Source organism: Takifugu flavidus, chromosome 4, assembly GCF_003711565.1.
Source record: "Takifugu flavidus isolate HTHZ2018 chromosome 4, ASM371156v2, whole genome shotgun sequence".
NCBI classification, from domain to species: Eukaryota; Metazoa; Chordata; class Actinopteri; order Tetraodontiformes; family Tetraodontidae; genus Takifugu; species Takifugu flavidus.
Genome location: NC_079523.1, coordinates 9,274,952 through 9,301,457, shown reverse-complemented (window position 1 = coordinate 9,301,457; position 26,506 = coordinate 9,274,952). Strand labels below are relative to the sequence as shown.

Sequence of the window (26,506 nt, the reverse complement as noted above, 5' to 3'; positions counted from 1 at the left end):
TCTTTCTTTCTTTCTTTCTTTCTTTCTTCTTTCTTTCTTTCTTTCTTTCTTTCTTTCTTTCTTTCTTTCTTTCTTTCTTTCTTTCTTTCTTGCTTTCTTTCTTTCTTTCTTTCTTTCTTTCTTTCTTTCTTTCTTTCTTTCTGCCATGTGTAAAGCGCCCTGGCAGCGCTCTGACGTACGGACCTTGTCTTCCACTTGGCTGCTTCCTCCTGCGGGGCTCCATCATGGGTTCAAACGAAGAGGGGGCTTCATCAGAGGGGAGGGAGAGCCTAGGCAGCCTGAGCGGGAGCACCCCGACAGACCGAAGCGGGACTCCGACACCGAGCAACATGGGAGTGAGTCATGGAAAGAAGGTATGAGAGTCTGTCTATTTCTCCCCGTGGTCGCTGGCACCAGGGTCCTGTTTTAAAGAACGTCCTCGGAGAATTCATTAACTTGTTAAGCCTGTTGGAGAACCTTGCAGCTGGTTTTCACCTTAACTGTGCACTTTCGAGCTAAAATTACATTAGAGCCCCTGCAGAATATCGCAATAATCATATGTAATAATGTATGCACTATTCTTTATCGACATGCCTTTTTTCTGTTGTCTTTTGAGGGGCCTTCTATTTCCCCAAAGCAGTTCATTCCTGCACCAAACACGGGTCTTTATCCAATAAGAGGAGGCTCGCCAACTCCAGAGATTGGGCCGTAGAGAGTGTTTATCCTGTCATGTCCTATTAATTCTTCCTCACACAGTCCCCACTGTTGGAGATTTAGCCAAACAGCATGACTGTTCCCTCATCAGCCCAGCAACTCTGCCACAGCCCCACTTAAAAAAAAAAAACAACCAAAAACGCACGCACGCACAAAAACAAATCAAAAAAAGAAGAGCCCTCATTTGGATCCCGCTCTTCCCTCCGTCTCCTGGTTTACTGTCAGATCGCTTAAATGACGTCGGCTTTGCATATTCCGCTCGGCTTCAGACGCGCGCGGCTCCGCTAATGCAGGCTTCTGTTTGTGCACCTACGGACGCGTAATTAGAGGCGAGGCTGCAACGTTCTGTGACATGTGATCTCAGTAGAGCATGAAATGTGCTTCTTCATCCGGTCCGGTCGGACTCTTCATCAGCGTGGTTCAGTGGGGAGCAAACAGCATTGTTTGATGTGCTCTGTAATGAGGTGGCGGGCCTCCACCTCAACAGGAAGAGCGCTCGCTTGACTGGACATGTGGGGCTGTCAGCATCACAACAGCCCCATTTGCATCTGATGCCGCTGGAAGCCTGTCAGGCCGCAATCCCGTTTTCCTTTGCTGACGCGCTAACTGGCAACCTGATGTACGCACATGTCTGTTTCTGACACACTGTTGACTGTTTCTGTTAACAGAGGGATGTGCCGAGTTTCCCAGATGGAAGTGAGGCGCATCAGAGCAGCTCGGGTGAGGAATCTAAAACTGTTTAGTGTCGGTGATGTCAAAAGTTAGCCGCCCTTCCAACCTGCAGGTAGCAACAGTAGTCCTGTATTCCGAATGTTCCCCACGTTGTTAAGGAAGCGTTGAAGGCCTCATAGGGAGTGAGGAACAAAGGGCGATGCGAGCTGATCGAGCAGGCAGGGAAAAGGCCACTGGCGTGGCATTCAGCACAAGTATTTTGGGGTCATTATAAAAAGTGAAATGCTGAGCCATTATTTAAGCTGCCAGCCAGCGAGGCGGCTGTCAATAAAACATTCGCCTGGTGGCATTTGGCATTCAAGTCTGAGGGGGTTAAAAAAAATAAATAAATAAAGAGAGATGGTTTAAATGCGAGGTGTGTCATTTCGAAGCAGAAAAGCAATCATTACCATTGAACTGACGGGCGCCTCCGCAACAAAACAGCAAAACAACAGGCGCTTCGGGAGGCCGGTGGGCGACGCTTTGCGTGTGCTGTAAAAATTCATTTGTGGGGTACAGACAAAAGAGAGATTTCATTGCCCGTAACATCTGAGGAAACCTGGTGGTGGAAACGACATCAGCAGGCGACGCTCAGATTGGCCCCGCAGATTCTGACACATCACGTTTGCAGTCCGACCGAGGCGAAAAGAGATGGTTCTGCGAGTTAAAACACATCCAGCTGACTGCGCTGTCTTTAAAGATGACCCACACAGAATTGGGGATTATAATTATGTAACGAGGGGGAGTGCAAACGATTTGCATGTCTTTGAGCTGATGGGCTGTGAAGGGCACCTTCCTGCACCGGTCTCTGGACTACAGGCCCAACAGGCTTTGACTCAGCTGGCAGCTCGTTCGGCTGTCTGCGCTAATAAATGAGCAGCCAGCTTATTGCTGTCGGCTGCACAATGTCTGCGTTGTCCATCATCTCTTGTCACGTATGAGTTAATTCAGCATATTTAATGTACCAGCAGAGATAATGTCAACGCTGAATAATGTTGCAGGCATCTGTTCAACGGCATGGTTTGGGACAGCTAACGCTAATGCGTGATATCAACAGGCTGGCAATGAAGCGCGCTGAACAGAAATCAAGCCTTGTCCATTGAAACGATGTTGTAGAGGCATCAGTGAGCTGGTTAATTTACTCAACATGCTAAGCTAAGCTAAGCTAAACATCCCCATATTTACACGTCATCAATGCTTATTTTATTTTTTAGACAAATAACAAACTGGGAAGCCACATAGTCTTTATTTACACGTGTTAACCAGAACTTTGGTATTTTGACCTCTCTTGGCCCAGGTGACAGCTTGCACTCTTGCTACCAGTCTTTTCAGGGTTTGGAACCCCCCCCCACCACCACCACCATCACAACAGGGTCTCCTCCGCGTTTACATGTTCAACACCTTCACCAGCTTTTCTGTGAGCATGGGCAGCCTTGCTGATGAAACAAAATTGAAACAATGAGTGAAAATGAATAAATAAATGAACCAGGAAGCTGTGTCACTTGGTTGTCAGGGGGGTGCAGCGATCTTGAATTGGATAAATCTATGCATTAATAAAGCCCCTGGGGGTGGGGGAATAGTGATTATGGTGAGTGTTCACCACCGTGCTCCACAGCAAGATGCTGGTGTTTATAGAGTGGTGAGCTTCAGCCTCAAAACAACACTGATCTCATTATTACCCCTTGTTATTATGAATTCCTGGGATCAGCATTTCCTGCTGCTGTTTGCCTGTGATGCAGGGTTTGAATCCTCCTCAGCCCCGCGCACCCCTCAGACTGTAGAGCAGCACCGAGCACCATCGCTGCAGAGCGAGGAGGACGAGGAGGAGGAGGAAGAGGAGGAGGGCAGTAATCTGATCAGACCCCAGAAACCTCTCAGCCCATTAAAAGCCTCCAAGAGCCACCGAGAGCTTCACAAGGAGCTGAGGATGACCCACACGAGGTCGGGCAGACGGAGAGCCAGTTAGCGACACTCCAACTGCAGTTTCCGCTGCCTGAATAAATCATTAAGTCGTTTCTCTGCTCCTCTCAGAAAAGTACTGCGAGAGGAGAAGAGCGAGCTCCAGAGGGCTTTAGAGAAGAGACGGTGGGAACAAAGGATCAAGGCGAGCAGGGATCAAGATGAGGAGACGAAGAAGAGATCGCCGCTTTATCAAGAGCTGACAAAAAGGCATCAGAGGCTGGAGATGGTCTGTTCCCTTTTTAATCACAACTTTACCAAGCACATTTCAGAACGGTCGACATGAGCAGCGATCATGGTGACACCAGTCACGTCATCGTCATCTAGCCTGACATATACTGTGACGATGAGGCGCGTTGGGGAGATGACCACTAGAGGGCACTGTGAAGACTGTAGAAAGGGGAAATGATAACAAAAGATTGGCAGCATACAGCTTTTCCACGTCACAGCTGGAGAACTATACTCACAAATATATAAATATGGTGCTTTCTCACTGTCATTATGCATGATTTAATGTTTTCTTTTTAAATATATATGCTCCACAGCTGGAAGGAGAGAGAAGACAGCAGCAAGAGGGGCCCGAGTTCCTCCGAGTCAGAGAGAGACTGAGAAAAATCCCAGTGTTGGATTTAGGAGAGTAAAAGGAAGAGTGGATAGGTTGATGTGTGGACCCACAGAGATGTTGGAATGAAAAACCGTGGTTCTGGGAAAGTGACCTCTGTGCCCGTTGAGTTACTGTTTGCTTCATATTTCTGCCGGGAAACGCTCAGAGAATTCAAAAATCGAGCCATAAGTTGTTTTATTCTTTTTAATTTTCGAAAACAGCTCAGCATTATTGATCCGTTAAATGAGTTAAGGTGAAGTAAGATGTTTGGCAGCGCCTCATTCTGATGATTAACTGCCCGAAGGCACAAGAGCTATTACAGGAGCATTTTTTTCCCTGGTTGGATCGATATGTGTTTGTAAAGTAGACATCAAAACGTGTATAGATTAAATAATATCGTTAAATCTGATCTTTATAGAGCTGAAAGCTGCAATCTCACATCGCTTTAATAAAGAACGACAGGCTTTTAATGCAGCGCTTTACATTGATTTTTTTTATTATTATTATTACTCTTAAATGACTTGTTTTTGTCATTAAAATCATAACACAGGTGGAACTTTCAGACTTGAAATCGAGTAAAACTGATAGATCTCCACCAAACTCACCTGCAATTTCTTTTTAAAAAGTGAAAAACTTGTTTTTAGAACAGCCATTTGACTCGAAAGCTTCGTGTTTAAGCTTTTGCGAACTCTCAGAGCCACGTCTTTGCACAAAGCTGATTCAGAACCATCTAGAAAATGATTTTAAAAGTTGCTCTACGACGACAGAACACACGCTGCATAGACAAGGAGGATTTATTTCATTTCCTGCAGTCGTATCTCTGTGGGTACAAATCATTGTAGTTTCTTACATCTTGCTCAGTTAACCCATGATGCATTGCATCCATACGTTTTGTAGCTCAAAACAGCTTTTACAAAAAAAGGATATACAATATATACTTATATTTATATATATAATATACACATGGTACTTTATGCATTTTGATGTGTTTGTCATGGGGTAAAATAAGCTTTAAAAAACACACACAGCCAAGTGGGAACATGTCGGTTCAACGGAAGGTCAATATCAAACGCAGAAAAGCCAGGTTGTCAAAGTGGTCAACGCTGGCTACCGTACAGGTAACATGAAGCCCTTCGCACACGGTTTGCATATTTTCCACAGTCGTGTAAATCCAGAGTGATTGCCTTGTTTGTGTTTCACTACTACACACCTGAAAGTTGCCATGGCGGGTTGAGGAGACGGGTTAAAAGCGGGCGCATTTCCACCCATAGCTTCAATATTCATCGTTTTCTCTAGGTATCAATGGAATGGGATGAGAGATCATTTTTGTCCTTGCGTTTTGTTGCTCCTTGCATCGGCACGTATATGTGGAACTACAGTAAAACGTCCCCGCTTCTCTGTATGGCTTTTATACTGCAGTTCGCCTGTTTCGGGAGGACGGGTGCACGGTCTGAAGGCTACTCTCAGGACCCACCTTTGTCATATTGTACCGAGGTCTGGCTCCTCCCTAGAATTAGGATTCAATTGAGGGGGTTGGGTCTGGATTTCGGATAAACACCTCAGAGAGTCTCTACATCAGCAACGAAAGTGAACCAAAGACATCTGAATCGCAGATCTACACAGGACAGCAGAGGCGCCACGCAAGTCGACCGTCACCGCCGATGCAAATAATAAGTTCACTGTGCTGTGTTGTACTTTGTCAACAACGTTACTTCTGGTGTTACTCACTTCACATTATATAGCTCAAAATTAACAGTATTACATCATTATTATTTTTTTCAATACGACAGAGTAATAATAATCATGTGTGTTGATACTAATCGATCATCATTCATGTAAACATATTTAACCAGGTCATGCAAACAGTAGACCAAAACTTCTTCCACTAGAGGTGCACAGCACAGAGCAGACAGACGGCCCGGACTGAGATCCTGCTGAGTCAGCAACGGGACAACGACAGCGATGGGAATAGAATGAGCGCGATATGGATGCAATTTCCAGGGGATTCTCCACTTAATCGCCCCCTTCAGAAGAACTGAAGACAGGGGCGGGGATGGTTAGGTGGGATTTGGAAAGGGGGGGGATCTCAGTTTGAGCCTCTGATAACAGAACAGCCATAAAAAGAAAAAGAACAAAGTCCATTTGATATTCATACATTTCAATGGTTTCCCCCGTCAGTAGCATGCAGACAATCCAGGTGAGAACCAGTCTGAGCAGGAACACAGGAACATGTAACCAGAGCGCAGCGTCCTTGTAATAACATCTGGCCGGGGTCTTAGTCAGAACAGCTGCCCGATGGGTGGACTAACGTGAAAGGCCCAATTTTGGCCAGACTGACTGGCCCTCTGTCGGCCCCTGCTTCTTCTTCAAATGAAGCCGTCGAAGGTGGGAGCGTTCCAGTCTGCACCAGGCTCAGAAGCAGGCCACAGGAAGTTGAACCTGGACACCCCACGTCTGGCTAAAGTGTGCAGCTGACCTCTGGCAGGGTCGCTGGCGCATGGACAGTTTGTCTAAGTGTGTGAGTTGGAAATGGAAATCTATCAAATATCCACGCTCTATCTGGATCTTTCGTTTTTGGAAATGTTTGTTGGATGCTGCCTCTAAGTGACTCTCCGTTCTTGGTCAGACTGGGTCGGTGGGTGGGTGGTGGTGGTAGTGGTGTTGGGTGGTGGTGGTGGTGGTGGTGGTGGTGGGGAGGGGAGTGGGGGCTCTGAGTGCTCCACAACAGAAAAGTGCTCAGACACGGCTGGCTGGCCTGCAGCAGTAAGTGCAGCTTCTCAAGCTGTCCCGGTCTGCGCTGCCCTCCGTGCTGCCGCGGCGGCCGTCCTCGTAGTGGGACACTGGATGAGAGGACAAGAGCGCACGTTTCATGCCAGGACTCATAAAAGTTTTACTGTGATTGTTTTTGCGCCCGAGACCTGACAGTAGCCTCTCAACGCCACCAAAATAAAAACAAGCTTGGAGGCTGGTGGCCACTTAAATCCGTCCAAATAAAATGGATGCAATTACTTGTCACTGAGTCTGAGGCACTTTTACAGGTGAAGCTGCATATTTATGCATGTGTGTGATTTACCGCAAGGCTAAAAATGACTTGTTAGTTACTGTTTTCTGGATATTAAAAGATATTGATGTTTGTGGCAAAAAAACAACAACCCAGCTTTCGCAGTTATTAAAGCTGTTTTATAGCCCCCCCTAGAGGAACTCGGTGCACTTGCAGGTGTTTTCATAGATACGACTCGACTTTCTAAGCACATGCGCCTCCTAAATGACTAAAAAATAACCTCAAAGTAAAAACAAAACTACAAATTTAAGCTATCTAACCGTCATTTTTTTTATTTTTTGTTATTTTAGTTTTTTTCTGTTTCAAAACAGAAGAATGGTTTTGTTCATCTCTTGTTCACAACAGTGATGGCTTCTTGAAGCTGTCAGTGTAGAAGATCATTGACTTACAGCTCTCTTCCTCCCCGTTGCCCAAATCCTCATCCTCCTCCTCTTCCTCTTCCTCCGGGAGCAGATGTCCATGACAGGGGCTGGTGGGAGTAAGCTGGCTGGGTCCCTCCAGACTTGTGCCCAACTGCAGCCTCCTCATGTGACGCACCACCGCCGTGGCGTTAAAGGCTTGCTGCTTGGACGCAGAGAGAGGAAGTCAGCCGGAAACACAGGAAACACACAACAGCATGCAGCTCTCACGGTCCCCATGCTGCCACTGCCAGTAGACGCACTGACCTTCCATTTACTTTTGGCAAAGTTCTTCTTGATTTGAGCGCTGACAGATTCGTGGATGTTCTTGTCCAGAGCCGTGTCTCCAGAGATCCTGTAACCAGATCCGCAGGATTTCAATCAATGACGTGGAATAGTGGAGTCGCAGAGAAGTGGGGGAGTCTGACTTTTAAATTAAAACACTTAAAATGAGGGAGTTATAGCCTAAAAAGTGCTGATTTAATGATTTCCATGGGATTACACCTAGCAGTAGCCTCAATTTCACACATTTGGCAAATAAAATGCCAAATATTCAGCATCATCACCAGTAAGGAGTGTGTATTTTTTGCCAAAGATTAGTATTTGATGCTCGTGAAAATAAGGTTCATTATACCTAGAACAGATGACCAAAACTGCTGCTGATAAGTTCCAACTGATTATATGATGTGTTTATTTATGTGTTTATTACCATGGATGCTGCAGCGCCTGGTCACATGTGTACCTCTTGGAGGGCTCCTTCTCCATCAGGTGGCAGATGAAATCTTTGGCTGTGAACCACAAAAACGAACCAAACCAAAACAAAACAACCTTCTTGTTGCATCCGCTCTGCCGGTTTGGCTGTGGTGTTTACTGGTTTTACCTGAGTCTGAGATGTCATCCCAGTAAGGAGAGTCAAATTCGTACTCTGCCTTCAGGATCTGCTCAAACAACTTGGCGTCATTTTCGTCATAAAAGGGAGGATACCCGCACAACCTGGAAGGGAACGTTGAAACAGCTTTAATGCCGGGCATTGATCGCCGCAGGCACTCCTCGGTGCCGAGCCACTTACAGAATATAAGAAATGACTCCTATCGACCAGCAGTCCACCGCTTTGCTGTACGGCTTCTGAGCGAGAACCTCTGGAGCTGCGGGAAAAAGAGGGAGAGCGGAAATCAAACAACATGGAGCAGCGCTGGGTGTAATTTCAAGTAGTCTTGACCTTTTCTGGCACAATGAGATGCGGCGGGTCATGTTAGATGCGCTGAGAGCACTTCTGAAAACACTTGCAATTGACCGAGAAGTGGATGAAAGAGGCTCTCAGGCCAGTGAATAAAGAGAGGGTTTCAACTCCAACATCAACGCCTCACCTACGTATCCCGGAGTGCCGCAGGCCGTGGACATGACGCTGCCGGATCCCTCGATCTTCGACAGTCCAAAATCACTGATCATGATCTTGGAGTCCTCGTCCATGCTGTAGTACAGCAAATTCTCCGGCTGCAAACACGACAACACGACAGCACTGGGCAAGTGGTTCTGCTGCACGTGCAACATGCACTCACTTATTATAAGTTAAACAGCAAGCTATGCATCTCTGTTTCACTTCCTGCTGCTCTTGGTAATCCTGAAACGGCCTCTTTTGACTGACACAAATGTGAAAATCTCTGATCCTTACAGCGAGACGTGAAGCACGATACCTTCAGGTCCCGGTGGACGATCCCCATATCATGCAGATACTTCACGGCGTCCAGGATTTGGTGGATGAGCTGGCTGGCGTCTCTCTCCGTGTAGAAACCTTTCTCTACGATCCTGTCGAACAGCTCCCCTCCAGACACACTGAGAATCAGGCAGATAAATAGAAACTGTCTTTTTATTCACAGGAAAAAGAGAAATAATTGGCCATGAAAGGGAGGGAATCGAACTCACAGCTGCATGACGAGGTACAGGTGGGATGTGCTCTCAAAGATGTCCTCCAGGGAGACGATGTTGGGGTGCTTGATTCTGAAGACGGATTTAAAACCATCACACGCTTCACAGACATCCGCCACCAGGTGGCGCTGTTGTCGCACAGTTCCAGTGAGGCTTTCCCTCCTTACAAATAATTGGGGTCAAAACAGTATTTTTGCCTTGACAAAGCCAACTGTGAGGACCTCTGAGAGAACTTGAGCTAAGCAGCTTTAGAGATCAACTCTGTGGCGCTTGACTGTGCGACTATAACAAATGTTATTCACACTCGCCCACAGAGAAAAAGTAGACTCGGTTATGAATCAGCCAACAGAGACGTGAGCATCTCTCTTGGCCGCCGAGCACACTCCAGAGCATATGAACGCCCCATCGCTGTAATGCGATAGCAGCTGAGAGGAGCTCATGTGATTGGAAACACAGCTGAATGTCTTCATGCCTCTGACATGAACACGCATCTCCCCTTCTCCTTCTTTTATACCGGAACCTGCTCTCCGTTTCTCCACCCTCTATGTCTCTTTCTTTTTCTTCAATAAACTGCTGCGGGGAACTCCACACCATCCCCGCCTCTGTGTGCTGTTGCCCTGGCAACAGGGACACTAAAAATAGGTCTGTCTTTACTCCTGACATCTCCGGTGCGGAATCTTACTGTTTCTACTGACACCATGCGTTTAGTCACCCATTCAATTGACCCCGGTGCGTGATGGCTACATCCCGGCGTGCATCACTTGTCAGGCGCGGCGCCGTCCGATTCACAGCAGCTGTGGGTGGGTGCAGATTCAGGTCTCACCTGTGCAACACCGCGATCTCATTCTCAATGTTGTTCTCTTTGCCTTCCAGGGCTTTTTTGGGGATGCACTTGATGGCCACCAGCCTCTGGGTTCCCTTCTCTTCTGCTAGAACCACCTCTGAAAACGCCCCCCTGGAACACACATACACACGTACAGATTAAAGAAGGGAAGAGAACCGCATGGGGGCGTGAGCTAAAACGGACAGAGAAAGGCTGCAGGCCATGATGGATGAAAAGTGCTCCCTGAAATTAATATTCAGAGCTGTGCACACAAGGTCCTTGCATAATTTGGGTAGATCGACGGCCTTTTATTTGATTCCCACACTAAATAAAGCTTATTTGTTTGATATTTCTCTGGCCTGTCCTTTGGCAAACCGCAAAGCTATGAAAGCTTTAAAAAACCTTCGTGTGTGTGTGTGTGTGTGTGTGTGTGTGTCTTGTTCAGATGAATAATTGAAAGTATCTGAGAGGTTCTGGGCTCGGGAGGAGAGGTGAAGAAACACTTACGGGCATTTATAGTATTATCAGCTGTTGTTCAAAGGAACTATTTTTAAAAGGATTCTGAAAGAGATGGTTAATTGTGCGGCCAAGGCGACCAGAGAAGCATTATGGATTACAGTGATGGCGGGAGGGAGAATAATGTGTATTTACACAGTCTCCCCACAGGAGCGTGGGAGGGAGCTCAGGAGGAGGCCTGAACATTGCACACAACGCCGGGAGCGACCGCAGGGATCCTTCACATGTGAGCGGAGCGGCGCTGTCACGCCACAAGCTCCACGTTCATGTTTTAACAAAGATTCCCTCCATTCCACCGTGAACAACATGCGACAATCTGCCTGTTCTCTTAATAATACACAGTATCGTGCAGCCTGATTGTCTACCCCCCCCAACCACCACCACACAGACACACACACACACACACACACACACACACACACACACACCCCGCACCGTCACAGTAAATGCCGGCTGCAATCCCTCGGATGGGCTTTGCAACGTGGCCATCTTGTCTGCAGCGGCGTTCATGTCGTGGAGCTGCTGCCGTCTGGTTTCATTTGGAGGGGGGGAAGGGGGGGGGGGGGATAAAAGCACTTAAAAAAAACCTCGAAGCGAAAGTTGCATAAAGCTCCGGTTATTGTCAATCAATAAAAGCTTCCTAAAATGTTCAAGTGTGCGGCGTTTACAGGGAGGGTTTCCCTCAACGGGCCAAGAGTGCTGAGCTCCTTTAGAATGGTGAGTAATGATCTGCTGACTTTTATTAGCTGTTTGGGGTTAATGAGGCGAGGCAGACGCGGGACGGTACCTCTCCTGACATCCAAATTACAAGGACATTATTTTGAACCTGAAAACAACACTTAGAGGCCCAGCAGATCCCAGATACAGTCCAGTTTTACGACAACTACATGTCAGGAAAAGTCATGTCGGCGTCTTCTGATTGATACAAACACCTCCAAAGCTGTTCCACAGAGAGCTGAGGAACAGAGGTCACACTCGACCTAAGACATGAACACCAATAAAATAATGTCAGAAATGTATGTACACATCTATGGCACATTTGTCTGATCCCCAGAAGGGAAAAACACAGTTACTGTTGGCAAGTGTGTTTTTCTGCTGTTACCCAGAGACACCTGAGAATAAAACAGCTACCGGTAGTTATTCATTTCTACTAGGGAACGGCGAGCACTCTGGGGAGAGAGGAGCACAAATGGGATGACGTGAGCTGCTGTTCCTAACCCAGGGTCACATCCCACGTGAGGCAATCAAAGTTTTTAACATTTCCATTCTTCTTTAATCACACTGGGAAAACAAAACAAAACAAAGACGACGCACAACCGTGACTGAAAGCAGGCGTTTGGATTTTGGTTGCCCGGTGGCACCGACGGCTGAGCCGGTTTCACTCAAAGTGCTGCAGACATTAGTCACGCTGTTTCTTTCTTGGCTGAGAGGTGCATCAATCAGGTACCGTCGGGGCCTCAGACCAGAATCCATCACTCCATCGATCCAGCCAGCCGGCGATGCCTCCAACACCCGGAAAAAAAAAAAGCCTTTGGGCTTTCGTCCTGATCTGCTGTGCTCAGGACTGCGTGCCTTTGTGAGAAAGTTAGGAGCGGCTGGAGCTGCACAGATGCAGGAGTCCGTCCTGAACAATGTCAATTATACTGGCCCAGAAAGTGGATTTAGATGTTTGACATCAGCTGTGTTTTTACCTCGGATCTGAAATAAACTTTAAACCAATCATCCATTTATTTCTGTCCCCATGCTCTTCGTCGCTTATCAGATTAGCTGTTAGCTTGTAGGTAAAACCCTCGGCCACAGGTTGTGATGTTTAAAGCCGGTCGATACAACAACTTGTACGCCTTTAAATATTTCCCCTTTATCCTAAAATCATCCAGCTATGCAAACTGTCAAAGCGTATAAGTGATCTATCATGAGCAGGAAGAGCAGCAAGTATTTGGGGGGGGGGGGGGGGGTGTTGTCCTTTGCAGTCTTCAGATTTGTGCATCGTCAGAGAAAGCTAAACTGTTGAGGCTGCATTTATATACAAGCCAAGACTCCACCTCTGTGTCATTGCTCTTCATTCCCCATTAAATATAACATTGTTGAGTTTGTGAAGCATTTCTCTTGTGTTTGCACCACCACCCCCTGCAATTTAATGTCTGCATCAGCTTCATATGCTTCTCTTTCTTTTGATTTCTCCCCGACTATGAATAGATAAAACCAGGAGTTGAACATCAAGCGTCACTCTTTTCACATCTACTGTATGTTGGACAAAACCAGCCAAAATCCTCATCATAACGAGGCCTATTTATTCACAGACAAAGCAAATATCCACTTTCAGGACCTTCAGATTACAGCCAAGACAACTGAATGCTGTATTTTGCTTTCATTTGACAGGGCAAAATATTTTTGGCTCACACATCTATCTATTTGTTAAGGACTGTTTGGAGTATGAGGCCAGAAAGCTGCTACCTTGTCCTCAAGTGGGCCTGAAGGAAAACTAGGAGGATTAGGCACATCTCCATACAATATTCCAACATAAATCAATTAACTTTGCCCACTAAATTCCCGGTTAAAGCTCCTCTGTAATCTCCTCTGCGAGCATAAGGAGCTTTCCGTCAACACGTTAATTCTGCCCTCTGCCCGGCCTGACATTAATGACGGGAGGAAAAGAATATTACCGTGCTACGGCCCCCACCCCCATTTGGTCCTTCAATATGGACCCCCGACACTCACTCTCAATCCACCTTATATAATTACCAATATTGTACTGTAAATTAAAATTGGCATTCCTGACACAAGTTGTCAACCCCCCCACACCCAGAGCTCTCAGGTATCGACCCCCACTGGGATGTGACGCCCTGAGAGACGGACATGGGGGGGGGCATGATTGGGCGGCTGAAAGAGGAAGGAGGACAACGTTCCACATGGCGCGCTCATGCCGTCGCAGGTAGACGAGTGCTGGGTCACTTGTTCTCGGAGGTGGTGGAGGGTAGGTGGGTGGGCAGGGGGGCGGGGGGGAGGTTAACACCAGACCATCTGTCATTCCTCTGCACGTGTGACATCACATCTGGGTTAATTTCGCCACAACAGGGGTCGTCAAACCAGACCTACGAGGCCCAAATTCCAGCCGGATTTACTGTCTTTCTCTGTTACACAGAAAACTGGATGAAACAGGTTCCCAACTGGTAGGAAAAACTGAAACACTGGGAAAACCCAGCAGGGTTGAGGGGGCCTCGTAGGACTGGGTTGATTACCACTGATCTCTGGCAATCTTACTGGCGATCAAGTGGAATTGAGAAAGTTGATGAGGAGTTAATACTTCAAATTACTCCGAAGCAGCCGCTGTGGGCTGGGCCGGCCCCGGGGGGAAAACAGGCCAGCAGCTGTTTTGTTTTAGGCCCCAACATTCAGTTTTAGTTTGAGGCAATATGTTTTTGGCTGCGTCTGCAAAGCTCTTCTAAGCGCTTGCACATAAAGTAGATCTGGACAGTGCGGACACGGCTGATATCTATTCGTGACATCATGACATAACGTGTGCCCTTCAGGGTCAGGCGATTATTATCAAAAGATTACCGGTCATGTAGCAAAGACAAACTCTTTTCCCCTTTGTTCCTGGAACTGTCTGCATTCATAGTGTCTGCAGCCTTGCATCCAATATCCACATTATCACATTATAAAAGAGCGCGACGGGTTGGGATCTAAAGATTTAATAAGTGTCACATTTACCTATCACGCTCCTGTGCATGCATCCTTTATGTCTGCTTGTGCACATTCACAGGCAAAAATCAGCTCAACATATTTAGCAGGAGTCTACAGCTCTGTTACAACCTCTTGGAGACAGAATGTGTGAATATTTGCTGCTGGAGTCTCTGTGTTCCTCAGGAGGCGACCAGGAAATGAAGATTTCGCAGCGCTTTCAGTCAACCCAGTAAAAGCAGCTGAGTCAGCGCCCAAGAGTGGCCAAGAACAGCTCTGAGGGTTTTTTTTATATTCAGATATGTCAATCAAGTTTGATGAGCAATTCCAGACTCAGAACCTGCAGCTCTGGCACGGACACGGGAGAGGATGACGAGGACAGTTTCAGCTTCTACATCATCTATCATGAACACCGTTAGGCCGATGGTTGCAACAACAACGGGACCTGCAGCGGCTCTCACAGCCACGCGCGAGCAACTTACGTCCCGAGCACTTCCTTGAAGTCATAATTCTCCTTGATGTCCGATGTCTTCTTTTTCCATCCATTTCCATCCTCTCCAAGAGGCATCCTACAAAGGTGATGGGGTTCGCCACACTGCAGCTACAGAACAAGAACAGAACACTGAAGACACTCAGAGCAGATGGCAAATGGTTCAGTTGAATCAGATTGAGAGGGAACCAAGACAGCATCACTTAATGTAAATATCTAAACAGGACAGGAGGCCACTAAAGATGAACCGTAGACTTTAATAGAGAGGAATAACACCGTGCTCGCTCAAGCTGGATATACAGGGATCCTTTGAGCTCTATGAGTTTGCTGCATATAAAGACATTAATAGACATTGATTTCTTTAATTGAGCGGCCTGGTTGTTGCAGCTCCTGCTCGTACTTTTCCAAGCTCGGTTTGACCGGACTGGAGGACGGGGAGACATGTTGGTGCACATCAGTTCCCACGTGAAAAAGAAAGTTGCATAAATGTGGCGACCGTATTTCGGTCTGCAAGAAGAGCGAAAAATAGTGGACATAAAGGAGACTGTGACAACAAGAAAAACCCTTAACGTGCACGAATCTGATGCCTGAAATAAACCATAAACATAAAGACAAAAGCATAAAGTGACACTATAAGTACAATAATGGCAGCCTGAAAGTAGGACGACGGTGCAGCAGTCATGACAGAGACCATGTTAAAATAATGATTATAATAAATAATGCATGAGCTAATAAGGCTTATTCTGGCTGGGAATAACCATTATAATCTGGAACAAAGGCCAAATTTGGTGGAACTCAATTTTCCACTGAGAAACCAAAGCTTGAGCCCAGGGAGCCACTGGACTTGGTGAAGGCTCACGGGGATGGTTTAGCCTCTTCAGAGCTTCTCGGAGTCTTCGTGAGCCTTCACCAAGTCCAGTGGTTCACTGAGCAGAAGCTTTGGATAGCCATGACCTGGATGAACGAGAAGCTACACAGACACGCACTGGGAAACACTTCTGACAATGGGTGCGTGAATGCAGCAGGCGGGGAGCAAGTAATGGAGAGAGAGATAAGGCTTCGCTTGGGAAATGAGTCCAATTATCTTGGTGATCGTGTGCACGAAGATAATGCAGTGTGGGTGTGCTGCAGCGCTCAAGGGTATGGCAGCAGAAGGAAACAACGTCTTTGGGTTAAATCGAGAGGCTGCGCGACGCGAGACGCGGACGCGTTCAAAAGGCTGCAAGTTTCACTCCCGAAACCAGCCAAACTGTGACCGTGTATTTCGGTAAATCGGTTCGGCTTTTGAAGATAACCTACCTAATCGGCGATCTGTGGCTGTGGCGCGTTCTCCTTTTCCCTCTGGGAGCGATGTGCCTGCTGGGTTTGTGCGCAGCGCCGAGTCCACTCACTTCTCCTGACGTCAAGAAGCAAAAGCGGACGTCTGTGGACGCAGCGCAGAATAAAAATCACACAGTGTTCTCGCCACGGCGCGATGATGCGGGGCTCATCTGACGGCCGAGCCAACGTCTGTTCCAAGCTTCTCTCTGCAGCTGCAGCTCTGTTTGCGCGCACCCGCGGCGCGCTTGTTGCCAGATTATTGGACAATTTATTGGCTTTTCCCAAACAGACACGTGGATAATGCAGCACACAGCACTGACATGCGACGCGCGCATCAACACTATGAATGCGGATAATTGTGATCTTTTTTAAGCATGCCTGCGAAATACATGCGATATTCTCATTCTCTAATAGCATTAAGAGTCTTTTAAAAAGACCCTCTCCAAAGTCCAACATGACAGCATCTCTCTGACAGTATGAAGAAAAGTTCCAGTCAGATACAAATGTATCTACTGGGTGAACAAAATGTTCCCTGTCGCCGTCGAAATATTTCATTTGAAATCTACCAATTCAATACTCAATACTGCGTAGACAATACTCTACAATACTACTCGCAGAATAGTACAGTCAGTGCTTCAGTTTTAACCTGCATGTCTCATTAAGTCTAGTCCGGATTGTTTTGTGCAGTTGCGTTCCAAACTATATATTTTTTAAAACTACTTACTTTGCCACGGTGTCCTTTCACTAGTTATCTGATATACACTGACATTTGTGGGAAAATACTGTTTGTACTGAATTGTTTCCCCTCCTCCGAATTATGGGTGCGTTTCCATTCCTTGACTCTCGGGGGCGCTCCGAACAAAGTGGATCTTTTTCTCTCTCGACTTCCGGAATGGAGTTTTCAAACAAAGCTAGCTAGCAAACTAGCCGTTAAAAGGTTTTGCTCAGGGAATTAGGACAAACTTTGCTGAGTTTTGGGTAAGATTTTCTTACGAAAGCAACTTATTTCACTTTTTTTATTTGTAATTTCTTTTGTTGGAATATTTAAATAATTATTTTATGAGTCTGTTGGTGGGGAATTGGCAAGACTCGTCGGGTTGCTTTGTTTTGTGCATTAAAGCGCTGCTAATGCTAACCAGGATTGAGCTCGCTCTTGGTCCACTTTTTGATTTGTTTTTCGCTTGCGTGATTGGACGCAGAGATTTAGTGTAATTTAATGCAATTTGGTGTCAACTGAGCTAAAAACTGAGGACTTATGGCGCTGTGATTCGCAGCTAGCGGGCTAGCCGGTGAAATCAACCAGAGATGTCAGTGAGTGCCAAGAGGAGACGAACCACTTCGCCTTCCAGCAGTGCGAGTGGAGGGGGCGATCTCGATGATGTCTCCTCCTCTACTCCTGCAAGTGTCAGAAAACGGAAAAGATTTTCCAATGTTCCTCCTGTGGATACGGTACTGTCTCTTGCATGTGTATTTACGCCGCTGTGTCAACATTTTAGCGCGCTCATTTGGAGTTTTTGTTCCCGCAGATTGCTGTATGTCACGAACTGTTCAACGCTGTCAGGGATCACAAGGATGAGCAAGGAAGGCAACTCAGTGATGTTTTCTTAAGGGTACCAAAGAGAAGGTACAAAGCTCGTATAAAGTCACAACGTTCAAGCACAGTGTTATCTGATCTTTGGTTTTTGTCTTTTCAGAAATCAACCCGATTATTATTATGTGGTCTCCCAGCCAATTGATATGACGAAAATTCAGTATAAGCTGAAGTCTGAGGATTATTCTGATGTGGAGCAGCTTACTGCAGACTTCCAGCTCATGTTCAAAAATGCCAAATCTTTCTACAAGGTAGTGGATAAAGTGTTAGTAAAACATTGCGAATGTCCTTAAAACAGTGACAGTGTAGTTTTTTCCGCTCCTAATTTGTCTTTCTTTCCATTTTCCTTAACCTCAGAGTGACAGTGATGAGTATCAAGCAGCGTGCAGGTTGTGGCAGGTGTATTTGCAAACAAGGGCTGAGTTTGTCCAGCCTGGGGATGGCGACGATGATGATGAAGATGGGGATGATACGGGGGACAACGCGGGAATGTCAACAGAAGAAGAGGCAAGTTTCTCTGCGTATATGAATACATAACATTTCATGGCAGTATAATCAAGGTGGGCTTGTAAGCGGGCTTTAAGAGCTTACTGCAAATTATTTTCCATTAAGTTCAAACTCTGTTGCCAGTTGGTGCTTTCGACATGCCATTTGTAACATCAAGCTATTTTCTTTATTCCACCCAAGGCATACAGTTAAAGACAGAATCTTTGACCTTTTAGCAAGTAATTAATAATCTGATTGTACTTGCAAAATTTCTTATCTTCCAGACTCCAACAGGCAGTTTGAAGGAGGTGCTGGAGCAGCTGCTTGAGGCAGTCGTGTCACACGCTGATCCCGCAGGGCGTCTTGTCAGTGATCTGTTCCAGAAGTTGCCTTCCAAAGTGGTGAGTTTGTCTTTGTTGTCTGGAGTTCCTGTCCTAGCCTCTGAGATGTTTATGCATCGTGTACAATAACCTGCCCGTCTTTCCAGCATTACCCCGACTACTATGCCATCATCAAGGAGCCAATAGATTTAAGAACGATCGCTCAAAGAATACAGGTGATCACTTTGAGATGTGTATATTTAAAGCCTTATTATAAGTATTTAAGTGTTTGTAACTTGTTTGTGTCATATTCCTAGATTGGATACTATAAAAGCATCAGTGCTATGGCTAAGGACATTGACCTGATGGCCAAAAACGCCAAAACGTACAATGAACCAGGATCTCAGGTTTTTAAGGTAACTTATTCATCTCTTAACTTTCTTGAAAATACAATATCCCGAGTCTCAACAGTGGGTCTCTTCTTGTATAGGACGCCAACACCATAAAAAAAGTCTTCATCCAGAGGAAGACGGAACTTGAACACGCAGAACCCACAAAGTCGAGCCTTCGCATCAGGTATTCACATGCAATCTCAGCTCAATTTACTACATGTAACTGTAGAACAGGACAAGCAAAATGTTTATTGGCAGATCGTTTAGAAAATGATGGCCACTCTTTTCCCCTCTGTGTTCAGAAATCGCAGGTCTGGGCAGAGTGATCGGCTCTCTGGTGTCAGCGTATCGCTTCAGTATGGCTCTGAGAGTGAGGATGACCCTGTTCTCTCTGGTAAGTAGGAGCATTTGAGGCAACAGCACTGTAAAACCTGCCTTTTTTCAGAGTAAATGAAAACCTCCTAAATCTTTCAGGCTCTGTTTGCTATGATGAAGGAGAGTCAGAAGCTGAGAGTTCTAATATAGAAATCAGCAGCCCAATCTTCCAACTGTATGAGGCTGTGAGGGGTGCCAGGAACAACCAGGGTCAGCTCTTCTCTGAGCCTTTCCAACAACTTCCATCCCGCAGGGAATATCCTGACTACTATCAGCAGATTAAGCAGCCCATCGCTCTGCAACAGATCAGGTAAAGAACAACAGATGATTGCTGAATAATTTTAGCCTCTTTTAAACAGTGGAAACCACAAATAAAATGTAACTGAGGAGCCTCTTCCTTAGGGCAAAGATGAAGAACAACGAGTATGAAAGTTTGGAGCAAATTGATGCTGATCTTTCACTGATGTTTGAAAATGCCAAGCGTTACAACATGCCCAACTCCAGCATTTACAAACGGGCTTTCAGGCTTCAGCAAATCATGCAGGTACGTGTACTAACAGTTTTTTAAAAAATGTTTTTTTTAAATCAAGATGTAAAATTACATGAAAGTGTTTGTTGATCTCTCCGTCTAGTCTAAAAAAAGAGAACTTCTCAGGGGAGAGGAAGAAGATGGTGACAGTATTTTGTCATCTGATGCAGGGAGCATCAAGAGGAAAAGGTACGAGTTTCATCCTAAACTGCATCACCTCTTTCCTCTTCTGTGCATAACACCAAATGCCCGTTTTCCTGCCCAAAACACTGATTTGCTCATTTTCTATTCTTATTTATCAGCCACAAGAAAAACGTGAAAAAGAACAGAATGAAAGCCTTATTTGCTGCCGTTACCGAGGCTCGAGAGGCAGGCACCAATCGACGTCTTTGTGATCTCTTTATGGTCAAACCATCTAAGAAAGACTATCCTGATTATTACAAAGTTATCCTTGAGCCAATGGACCTGAAGACAATTGAGCAGAGCATCCGCAGTGAGCGTTATAACACAGAAGACGCTCTAATGGAGGACATGAAGCTAATGTTCCGTAACGCTCGCCATTACAATGAAGAAGGCTCTCAGGTAGATGGTGTATTAAGTTGGACATGTATTTTATGACAAAATGCTCAGCAGTTCAGGAGTGGTTGTCATTTTGTTTCTAACCGTATGGAATTCTGTTTTCATGCAGGTCTACAATGATGCTGACATTCTGGAAAAGATACTGAAGGACAAACGCAAGGAACTGGGACCCCCACCTGAGGAAGAGGACGTCGGATCTCCCAAAGTGAAACTAAGTATGTTGAGTTGTATCCATGTTTTAGACAATTTGTTAAAGATCAGGTAGTTATTCTCCACTTGATTTAACATTTTTTTTAAATTAGCTTTGTTGTCATCAAATGTTTTTGTTTTTTTTAAACTTAGGAAAGAGTGGTGTGTCTCCAAAGAAGTCCAAGTACCTCACTCCTCTCCAGCAGAAGTTAAATGAGCTGTATGACGCTGTGCGAAACTTCACTGACAGTCGAGGGAGACGCCTCAGTACAATTTTCCTCCGTCTTCCGTCTCGTGCCGAGTTGCCCGACTACTACGCTACCATCAAGAGACCCATCGATATGGAGCGCGTGCGGAGCCACATGGCTGCTGGCCGTTACCAAGACGTCGAAGCCCTGGTGGAGGATTTTGCTCTGATGTTCAACAACGCCTGCATTTACAATGAGCCTGAGTCTCTGATCTACCGGGACGCTCTGGTGTTGCACCGCGTGCTGCTGGAGACACGCAAACAGCAGGAGGGTGGCGAGGACTCCCGGCCCCCCGCTGTGGGAGCCATGGTGCGCGAGCTGATCAGGAACCTGTTTGTGTCAGTGATGGGCCACCAGGATGAAGAAGGCCGATGTTATAGCGACTCCCTCGCTGAGATTGATGCTGCGGATCCAAGCGCCCCCGAGAAACCGCTGCTCAATTTTGACGTCATCAGGTGTAACGTGGACCGAGGGCGCTACAGAAGGCTGGATATTTTTCAAGAGCACATGTTCGAAGTGCTGGAGAAGGCAAGACGACTTAACAGGTAAATGAGTTCAGGTTTTTCAGGATAAAATCTTTTATGCTATAAAACATTTGTTAATTCAAAACTATTATTTATACCCTTTAAACTAAAGTATTGTCATCACTTATGCCTTTATAGGAAAAAAGTAACTTTTCCTTTTATTTAAAGGAACAAAGAGGATCCCAACTCCTATATTTAAAGTTCCATAATGTTCTTGTTTGGGTTTGCAGGACTGATTCAGAAATATTTGACGATTCAGTGGAGCTGCAACAGTTTTTCATCAAGATCAGGGATGAACTATGCAAGAATGGAGAGATCCTGATGTCATCTGCACTGAACTTTACATTAAAACACCTGCACAGTGATGTGGAGCAGGAGAAGAGGGAAAAGATTCCAAAGGAGATCGAGGAAGACCAGCAAAAGACGGAGGAGGATGACACAAAAGGTTGGTGTGAATTCAAAGTATATTTGTAAAAAGCTTAAATTTCTAATTAATTATTGATTTTATTTTGTCAACGCAAAGAAACCAATCCGCCTGAGATTCGACAACAAGAGCCGTGTAAGGAAGAGTCCGAGAATGAGCGAGTGTACGTCCAAGACTGTAGCTTTGAAAACAACACCTATCGCGTGGGCGACTTTGTCTACGTGGAGCCCTCAGAGTCAAAACTGCAGCCACACATCGTCTCCATTGAACGTCTGTGGAAGGATAAAGCAGGTAATACGTTTATAATGCTGTGATATTTAACCAATCACCTTCGGCACCTTTAGGATGCACATGTAAATATCAGTGTTTTGGGGGGGGTTGACACGCCTGAAAACGTGATAAAGTAATGTGTTTCATTCAACCTGTGTTTAGCTTCTAGACTGTAATTTGTCTTTTGTGTGTAGGGGAGACATGGCTCTATGGCTGCTGGTTCTACAGACCGACTGAAACATTCCATCTGGCAACGCGCAAGTTCCTGGAAAATGAAGTCTTCAAGGGTGACTATTATAACAAAGTGCCTTTTAATAAGGTTCTGGGGAAATGCGTGGTCATGTTTGTGAAGGTAAGGCCCCACAAATATAGCAATCTTCTCATTTATCCAAGACGCGCAGCGATTGTTACATTTTGTTGGCATTTTGTAGGACTATTTTAAGATGAAACCCGAAGGATTTGCAACGGGGGACGTATATGTGTGCGAATCGCGCTACGCCACCAGGTCCAGGATGTTCAAAAAGATCAAACTCTGGGCTGTACCAGGGAGCACGGTGAAATGCGTTGCACGGGAGGTTCCGCTACCTGTTGTTCGTGTTGCTTCCATGTTTGCCAAACCGAACCTTGATAAATATGCACTGGCATACACAGACTGCAGAGGGTTTGTGGAAAAGGTCAGCCTTCCATCCTTTAAAATATCCCTTGTCGACAACTTCTGTCAACAGCAGCTAATGCAGGTTATGGACACACTCCTGTCTCTTCACCACTACCTTTAGGAGAAGGAAATTGTTCCCATGGAGATGAGTGGAGCTGATCCCAGCTGTCAGTACTATGAACAGCTACGCTACAACAGCGTGTGGTTTAAGGTCGGCGACTGTGTTTACATCCAATCACACGGTCTGTCGAAGCCACGCATCGCCAGGTGAGTGAAGGATCATTTGCTTTCATTCTGATGTGACTCCTATTGTAATTTTATGAACACCTCTTTAATTTAAAGGCTTGAGAAGCTGTGGCTGCAGAACGAGATGGCTTTTTTCTTTGGCCCCATTTTCATTCATCCCGAGGAAACTGATCACGAACCCACAAAGATGTTTTACAAGAGAGAAGTGTTTCTGAGCCATCTTGAGGAGACTTTACCCATGACCTGTGTTATAGGTGCTGCCTTGTTTCTATAACTTGTTTTAAATCACAGTAGGATTTGATTTTATTGAGTTGAAACGTCCAGCCTTCCGTCTCTGACATATTTTCTTCCTCCTCCGTGCTCTGCAGGCAAATGTGTGGTGTTTTCTTTTAAGGACTACGTGTCCTGCAGACCCACCGAGTTCTCAGAAGAGGACGTCCTGCTGTGCGAGAGTCGCTACATCGATACCGAGAAGCAAATGAAAAAGTTCAAGGGCCTGAAGCGTTTCTCATTTTCTCCCAAAGTGGTGGAGGATGAAACATTCTACTTCAGGTTGGTTTGTGGAAGCAGATTTCCCTTTAAATAAAACTGTAACTTTGGTTTAATGTGGAGGGTGGGCGTGTTCTGATCTTTTGTAGGAAATCAATTGCACCACAGAAGGAAGCTTCGCCCTTTTTAGATAAGAAGATAGACGAGCTTGAGGCTAAACTCGCAGATTTGGAGGATGCAGATGATGATATGGACGATATGGACGATGAGGATGATGCTCCAGAGACACCGTCTATGCCACAAATGCAAACTCCTCTTGTTAGTGACATGGACATGATGCACTACATGCCCTCACAGGTACCCATTCACCTGCACATACTGGAATTCTCGCTCCCATAAATGTGAGATCCCTCAAAATTTCCGATTAAACAATGTCAATATCGACGGGCGTCTCTCCCTCCATCAAGTCCACTCCCAAGGTGAAGGGCCTGTCAAAGAAGGAGGGGGCCAAGAGGAAGATGAACATGAGCGGCTACATCTTGTTCAGCAGTGAAATGCGCGCGGTCATCAAAGCCAGACACCCGGACTTTTCCTTCGGGGAGCTGAGTCGACTGGTGGGGACAGAATGGAGGAACCTTGAGGCTCCTAAGAAAACAGAGTATGAAGGTGAGAGGGAGCAGTTGATGGATACCGACTGTTGCCTGTCGTCAACTACAGGTAAAATAAAAACTATCTGCTTCCAGAGCGCGCAGCTAAAATAGTGGAACAGCAAGAAAGAGAGCGACCGACCCAGAAGCAAGCGTCCCCTAGAGCAGGTACCCCTGTAGGGGCACTGATGGGTGTGGTGCCTTCGCCCAGCACTATGGGAATGATAAACCAGACCATGTCACCAGGTAACCCCTCTCACAGGCAGCACGAGTGTTTCACAGTGTGGCAGCAGGGAATCGAGAGGCCGGACTGATGAAAACTGTCTCCTGCCACTATTTGTTTTCTCGCTGCTGTTTCACATTCCTTAATGTTTGTAGTTTGTTTTATCCTTAGTTTCATATGTGAGATCGCATGACATTGATTGCATGTCTGTATCCATGCATAACTTCTTTTTTTTATTATTCATTCGACTAATTTACTTAGTTTTCTTGCTAACGTAATCGGAACATTTGTCTTGTCTGCACATTTTTGCACATTGCACCAGGTGACGGCCATATTTTATATGTAGATATTAGACTCACTTCTAAACATGGCTTTAGAATACAATCAGGATGCTGTTACATTTAGTGCAAACGTTTAATAATTATCCATTATGCAGATTTACGGGTGAAAGAATGTTAGAACAGGTAAAAAATGACATGTAAAAAAAACCGACTGTTTAGCAAAGATGAATTTGATTAGACAGAAAATGTGCAAGAGCATGAATGAATGTGTGTGTTTAAGGTGTCATTGTGCGCAGTAGAAATTAGTGCATGGCATTCATCTGCATGTCACTTATGCATGGATATGTTGTTGTCCTCTCCTCATCCTCTTCCCCAAGGCATGATGGGAGCTTACCCACCTTACATGCCCATGCAGGGTCCCCATGAGGGCTTGTTGAGCGTGGCCCCCATGCCACCTCACCTGCCCCCTCATCATCTCCAGCAGGCTATGCCTGGGTACCCTGGCATGCTTCATCAGGGTAAGGGCCGCAGTTCTGCTCACACCTGCCCAGTCACATCCAGTCGTGTCTCTCCTGCCGGAGGGGTTTACCTGGTCCACAGGCTGCACAGTCCGAAATACTCAGCAAGCGGTCAAAAACTCTTGGGTTTCCAAAAAACAAAGTGAAGAGTGTCCCCACATGGCACTACTGCCACATGCACTGTAGTATTCACAGAAATAATGCATGTCTACACAACTAATGTTCAGCTGATAGTTAAGACTAACTACTCCATCAGTCACTCTGATATGTTACATCCTATTAAGGTAGTATCAAAGGCTATACAACACGTGCATAACCAAAATAATTACTGAATAATTTAACAGGTATGATGGGCGCTGGGGCGAATGGCATGACAGGAAGTCCCGCACAGGGAAGCTTTACACAGCAGGTAAGCAACTATTCCTAGAAATATTACCTTTATGTACATACAGGTATGACAAACCTCTTTAAATAACCCGAAATGTCCCATTTTGTATTCAGCCAGGCATGTTCAGCCCAGGATCACACGCTCCCCCACCATATCCAGGGCAGGGCCAGCCATCTCACCTGCAGCCCACCACTCCCATGTTTGTGGCCCCGCCACCAAAGACCCAGCGGGTGCTGCACTCGGAGGCCTACCTGAAATACATCGAGGGACTGAACGCAGAATCCAGCACTGTCAGCAAGTGGGATGAAACACTTAAAGGTAGAGGGCGTTTAACAATAATTACAGAAAAATATAAGGAGGATCATTAAAAATCATTTTTCCCCCTCTAACAGCTCAAAGGCGTGACGCTTACCTCACCAGAGAGCAGGAGAGCAGGCTGCCATCTCACTGGCTAAAAAGCAAAGGAGCTCACAAGTCCATGGCAGATGCACTCTGGCGCCTGCGTGATCTGATGCTGAGGGACTCTCTGAATATCTGTCAGGCACACAACCTGTAACCTTTTGGATGAAAACCACTGATCAGCTCATCTACTGCTTTAATCAATGCTGAGGAGTTCAGGAGGGGTTTCAGACAACAAAAGCAATATTTTATAGTGACCTGCTATCACGTTTATATTTATTAGCCAGTATGAAAAGCGAGATAGTTACTTGTGTGTGCGTGTGTGTTTTCATTTTTTTACAGACAAGATAAATAATGTAAAACTAGTGGGGGGACTACTTTTGGCTTATTGATGTGACCAAAATAAAATTCAATGCCCCACATATATATATATTTATACACCCCCTTGTGTTCGTATTTCCTGGACCTGTTTTACTTTTGTTTGTTTGTTCGTAATTGTAGCATCATAATGTAGGCATCAAAAATGAGCTTCCACGTTTTATTGTGGAATG

General features: G+C 45.8%; 3 protein-coding genes across 6 annotated transcripts; 2 read left to right on the top strand and 1 right to left on the bottom strand.

Annotated features, from left to right (window-relative positions):
• The first annotated feature begins 130 nt into the window (after positions 1-130).
• On the top strand, positions 131-4,441 carry LOC130524693 (actin-associated protein FAM107A). Of its 3 annotated transcripts, none has more exons than XM_057031033.1 (5): positions 169-353; positions 1,362-1,413; positions 3,162-3,345; positions 3,436-3,592; positions 3,909-4,441. In XM_057031033.1, exons 1-5 carry the CDS (start codon positions 225-227, stop codon positions 4,002-4,004), a joined length of 618 nt encoding a protein of 205 aa, XP_056887013.1. In that variant the 5' UTR covers positions 169-224; the 3' UTR covers positions 4,005-4,441. The 3 variants fall into 3 exon arrangements, with proteins under 3 accessions (XP_056887011.1, XP_056887013.1, XP_056887012.1); XM_057031032.1 differs by having other exon boundaries at positions 178-353; positions 3,144-3,345; XM_057031031.1 differs by lacking the exon at positions 1,362-1,413 and having other exon boundaries at positions 131-353; positions 3,144-3,345.
• A 302-nt stretch (positions 4,442-4,743) lies between these two features.
• On the bottom strand, positions 4,744-17,007 carry camk1a (calcium/calmodulin-dependent protein kinase Ia). Its single transcript, XM_057031029.1, has 13 exons — positions 16,907-17,007; positions 16,162-16,285; positions 14,855-14,973; positions 10,176-10,307; positions 9,350-9,424; positions 9,121-9,259; positions 8,794-8,920; positions 8,496-8,571; positions 8,307-8,419; positions 8,136-8,214; positions 7,694-7,781; positions 7,418-7,589; positions 4,744-6,807 (listed from the first exon to the last, which is right to left on the bottom strand). Exons 3-13 carry the CDS (start codon positions 14,938-14,940, stop codon positions 6,704-6,706), a joined length of 1,191 nt encoding a protein of 396 aa, XP_056887009.1. The 5' UTR covers positions 14,941-14,973; positions 16,162-16,285; positions 16,907-17,007; the 3' UTR covers positions 4,744-6,703.
• pbrm1l (polybromo 1, like) lies at positions 17,004-26,381 on the top strand. 2 transcript variants are annotated; one of them, XM_057031024.1, is made up of 30 exons: positions 17,004-17,160; positions 17,457-17,631; positions 17,709-17,806; positions 17,877-18,024; positions 18,131-18,280; positions 18,544-18,660; positions 18,747-18,815; positions 18,897-18,995; positions 19,070-19,155; positions 19,274-19,365; positions 19,446-19,656; positions 19,749-19,890; positions 19,979-20,064; positions 20,178-20,457; positions 20,564-20,669; positions 20,797-21,436; positions 21,646-21,860; positions 21,939-22,130; positions 22,304-22,461; positions 22,541-22,783; positions 22,886-23,031; positions 23,107-23,264; positions 23,379-23,562; positions 23,649-23,856; positions 23,967-24,165; positions 24,243-24,314; positions 25,028-25,168; positions 25,513-25,577; positions 25,670-25,874; positions 25,949-26,381. In XM_057031024.1, exons 2-30 carry the CDS (start codon positions 17,488-17,490, stop codon positions 26,110-26,112), a joined length of 4,818 nt encoding a protein of 1,605 aa, XP_056887004.1. In that variant the 5' UTR covers positions 17,004-17,160; positions 17,457-17,487; the 3' UTR covers positions 26,113-26,381. The 2 variants fall into 2 exon arrangements, with proteins under 2 accessions (XP_056887004.1, XP_056887003.1); XM_057031023.1 differs by having other exon boundaries at positions 24,243-24,392.
• Positions 26,382-26,506: the final 125 nt, after the last annotated feature.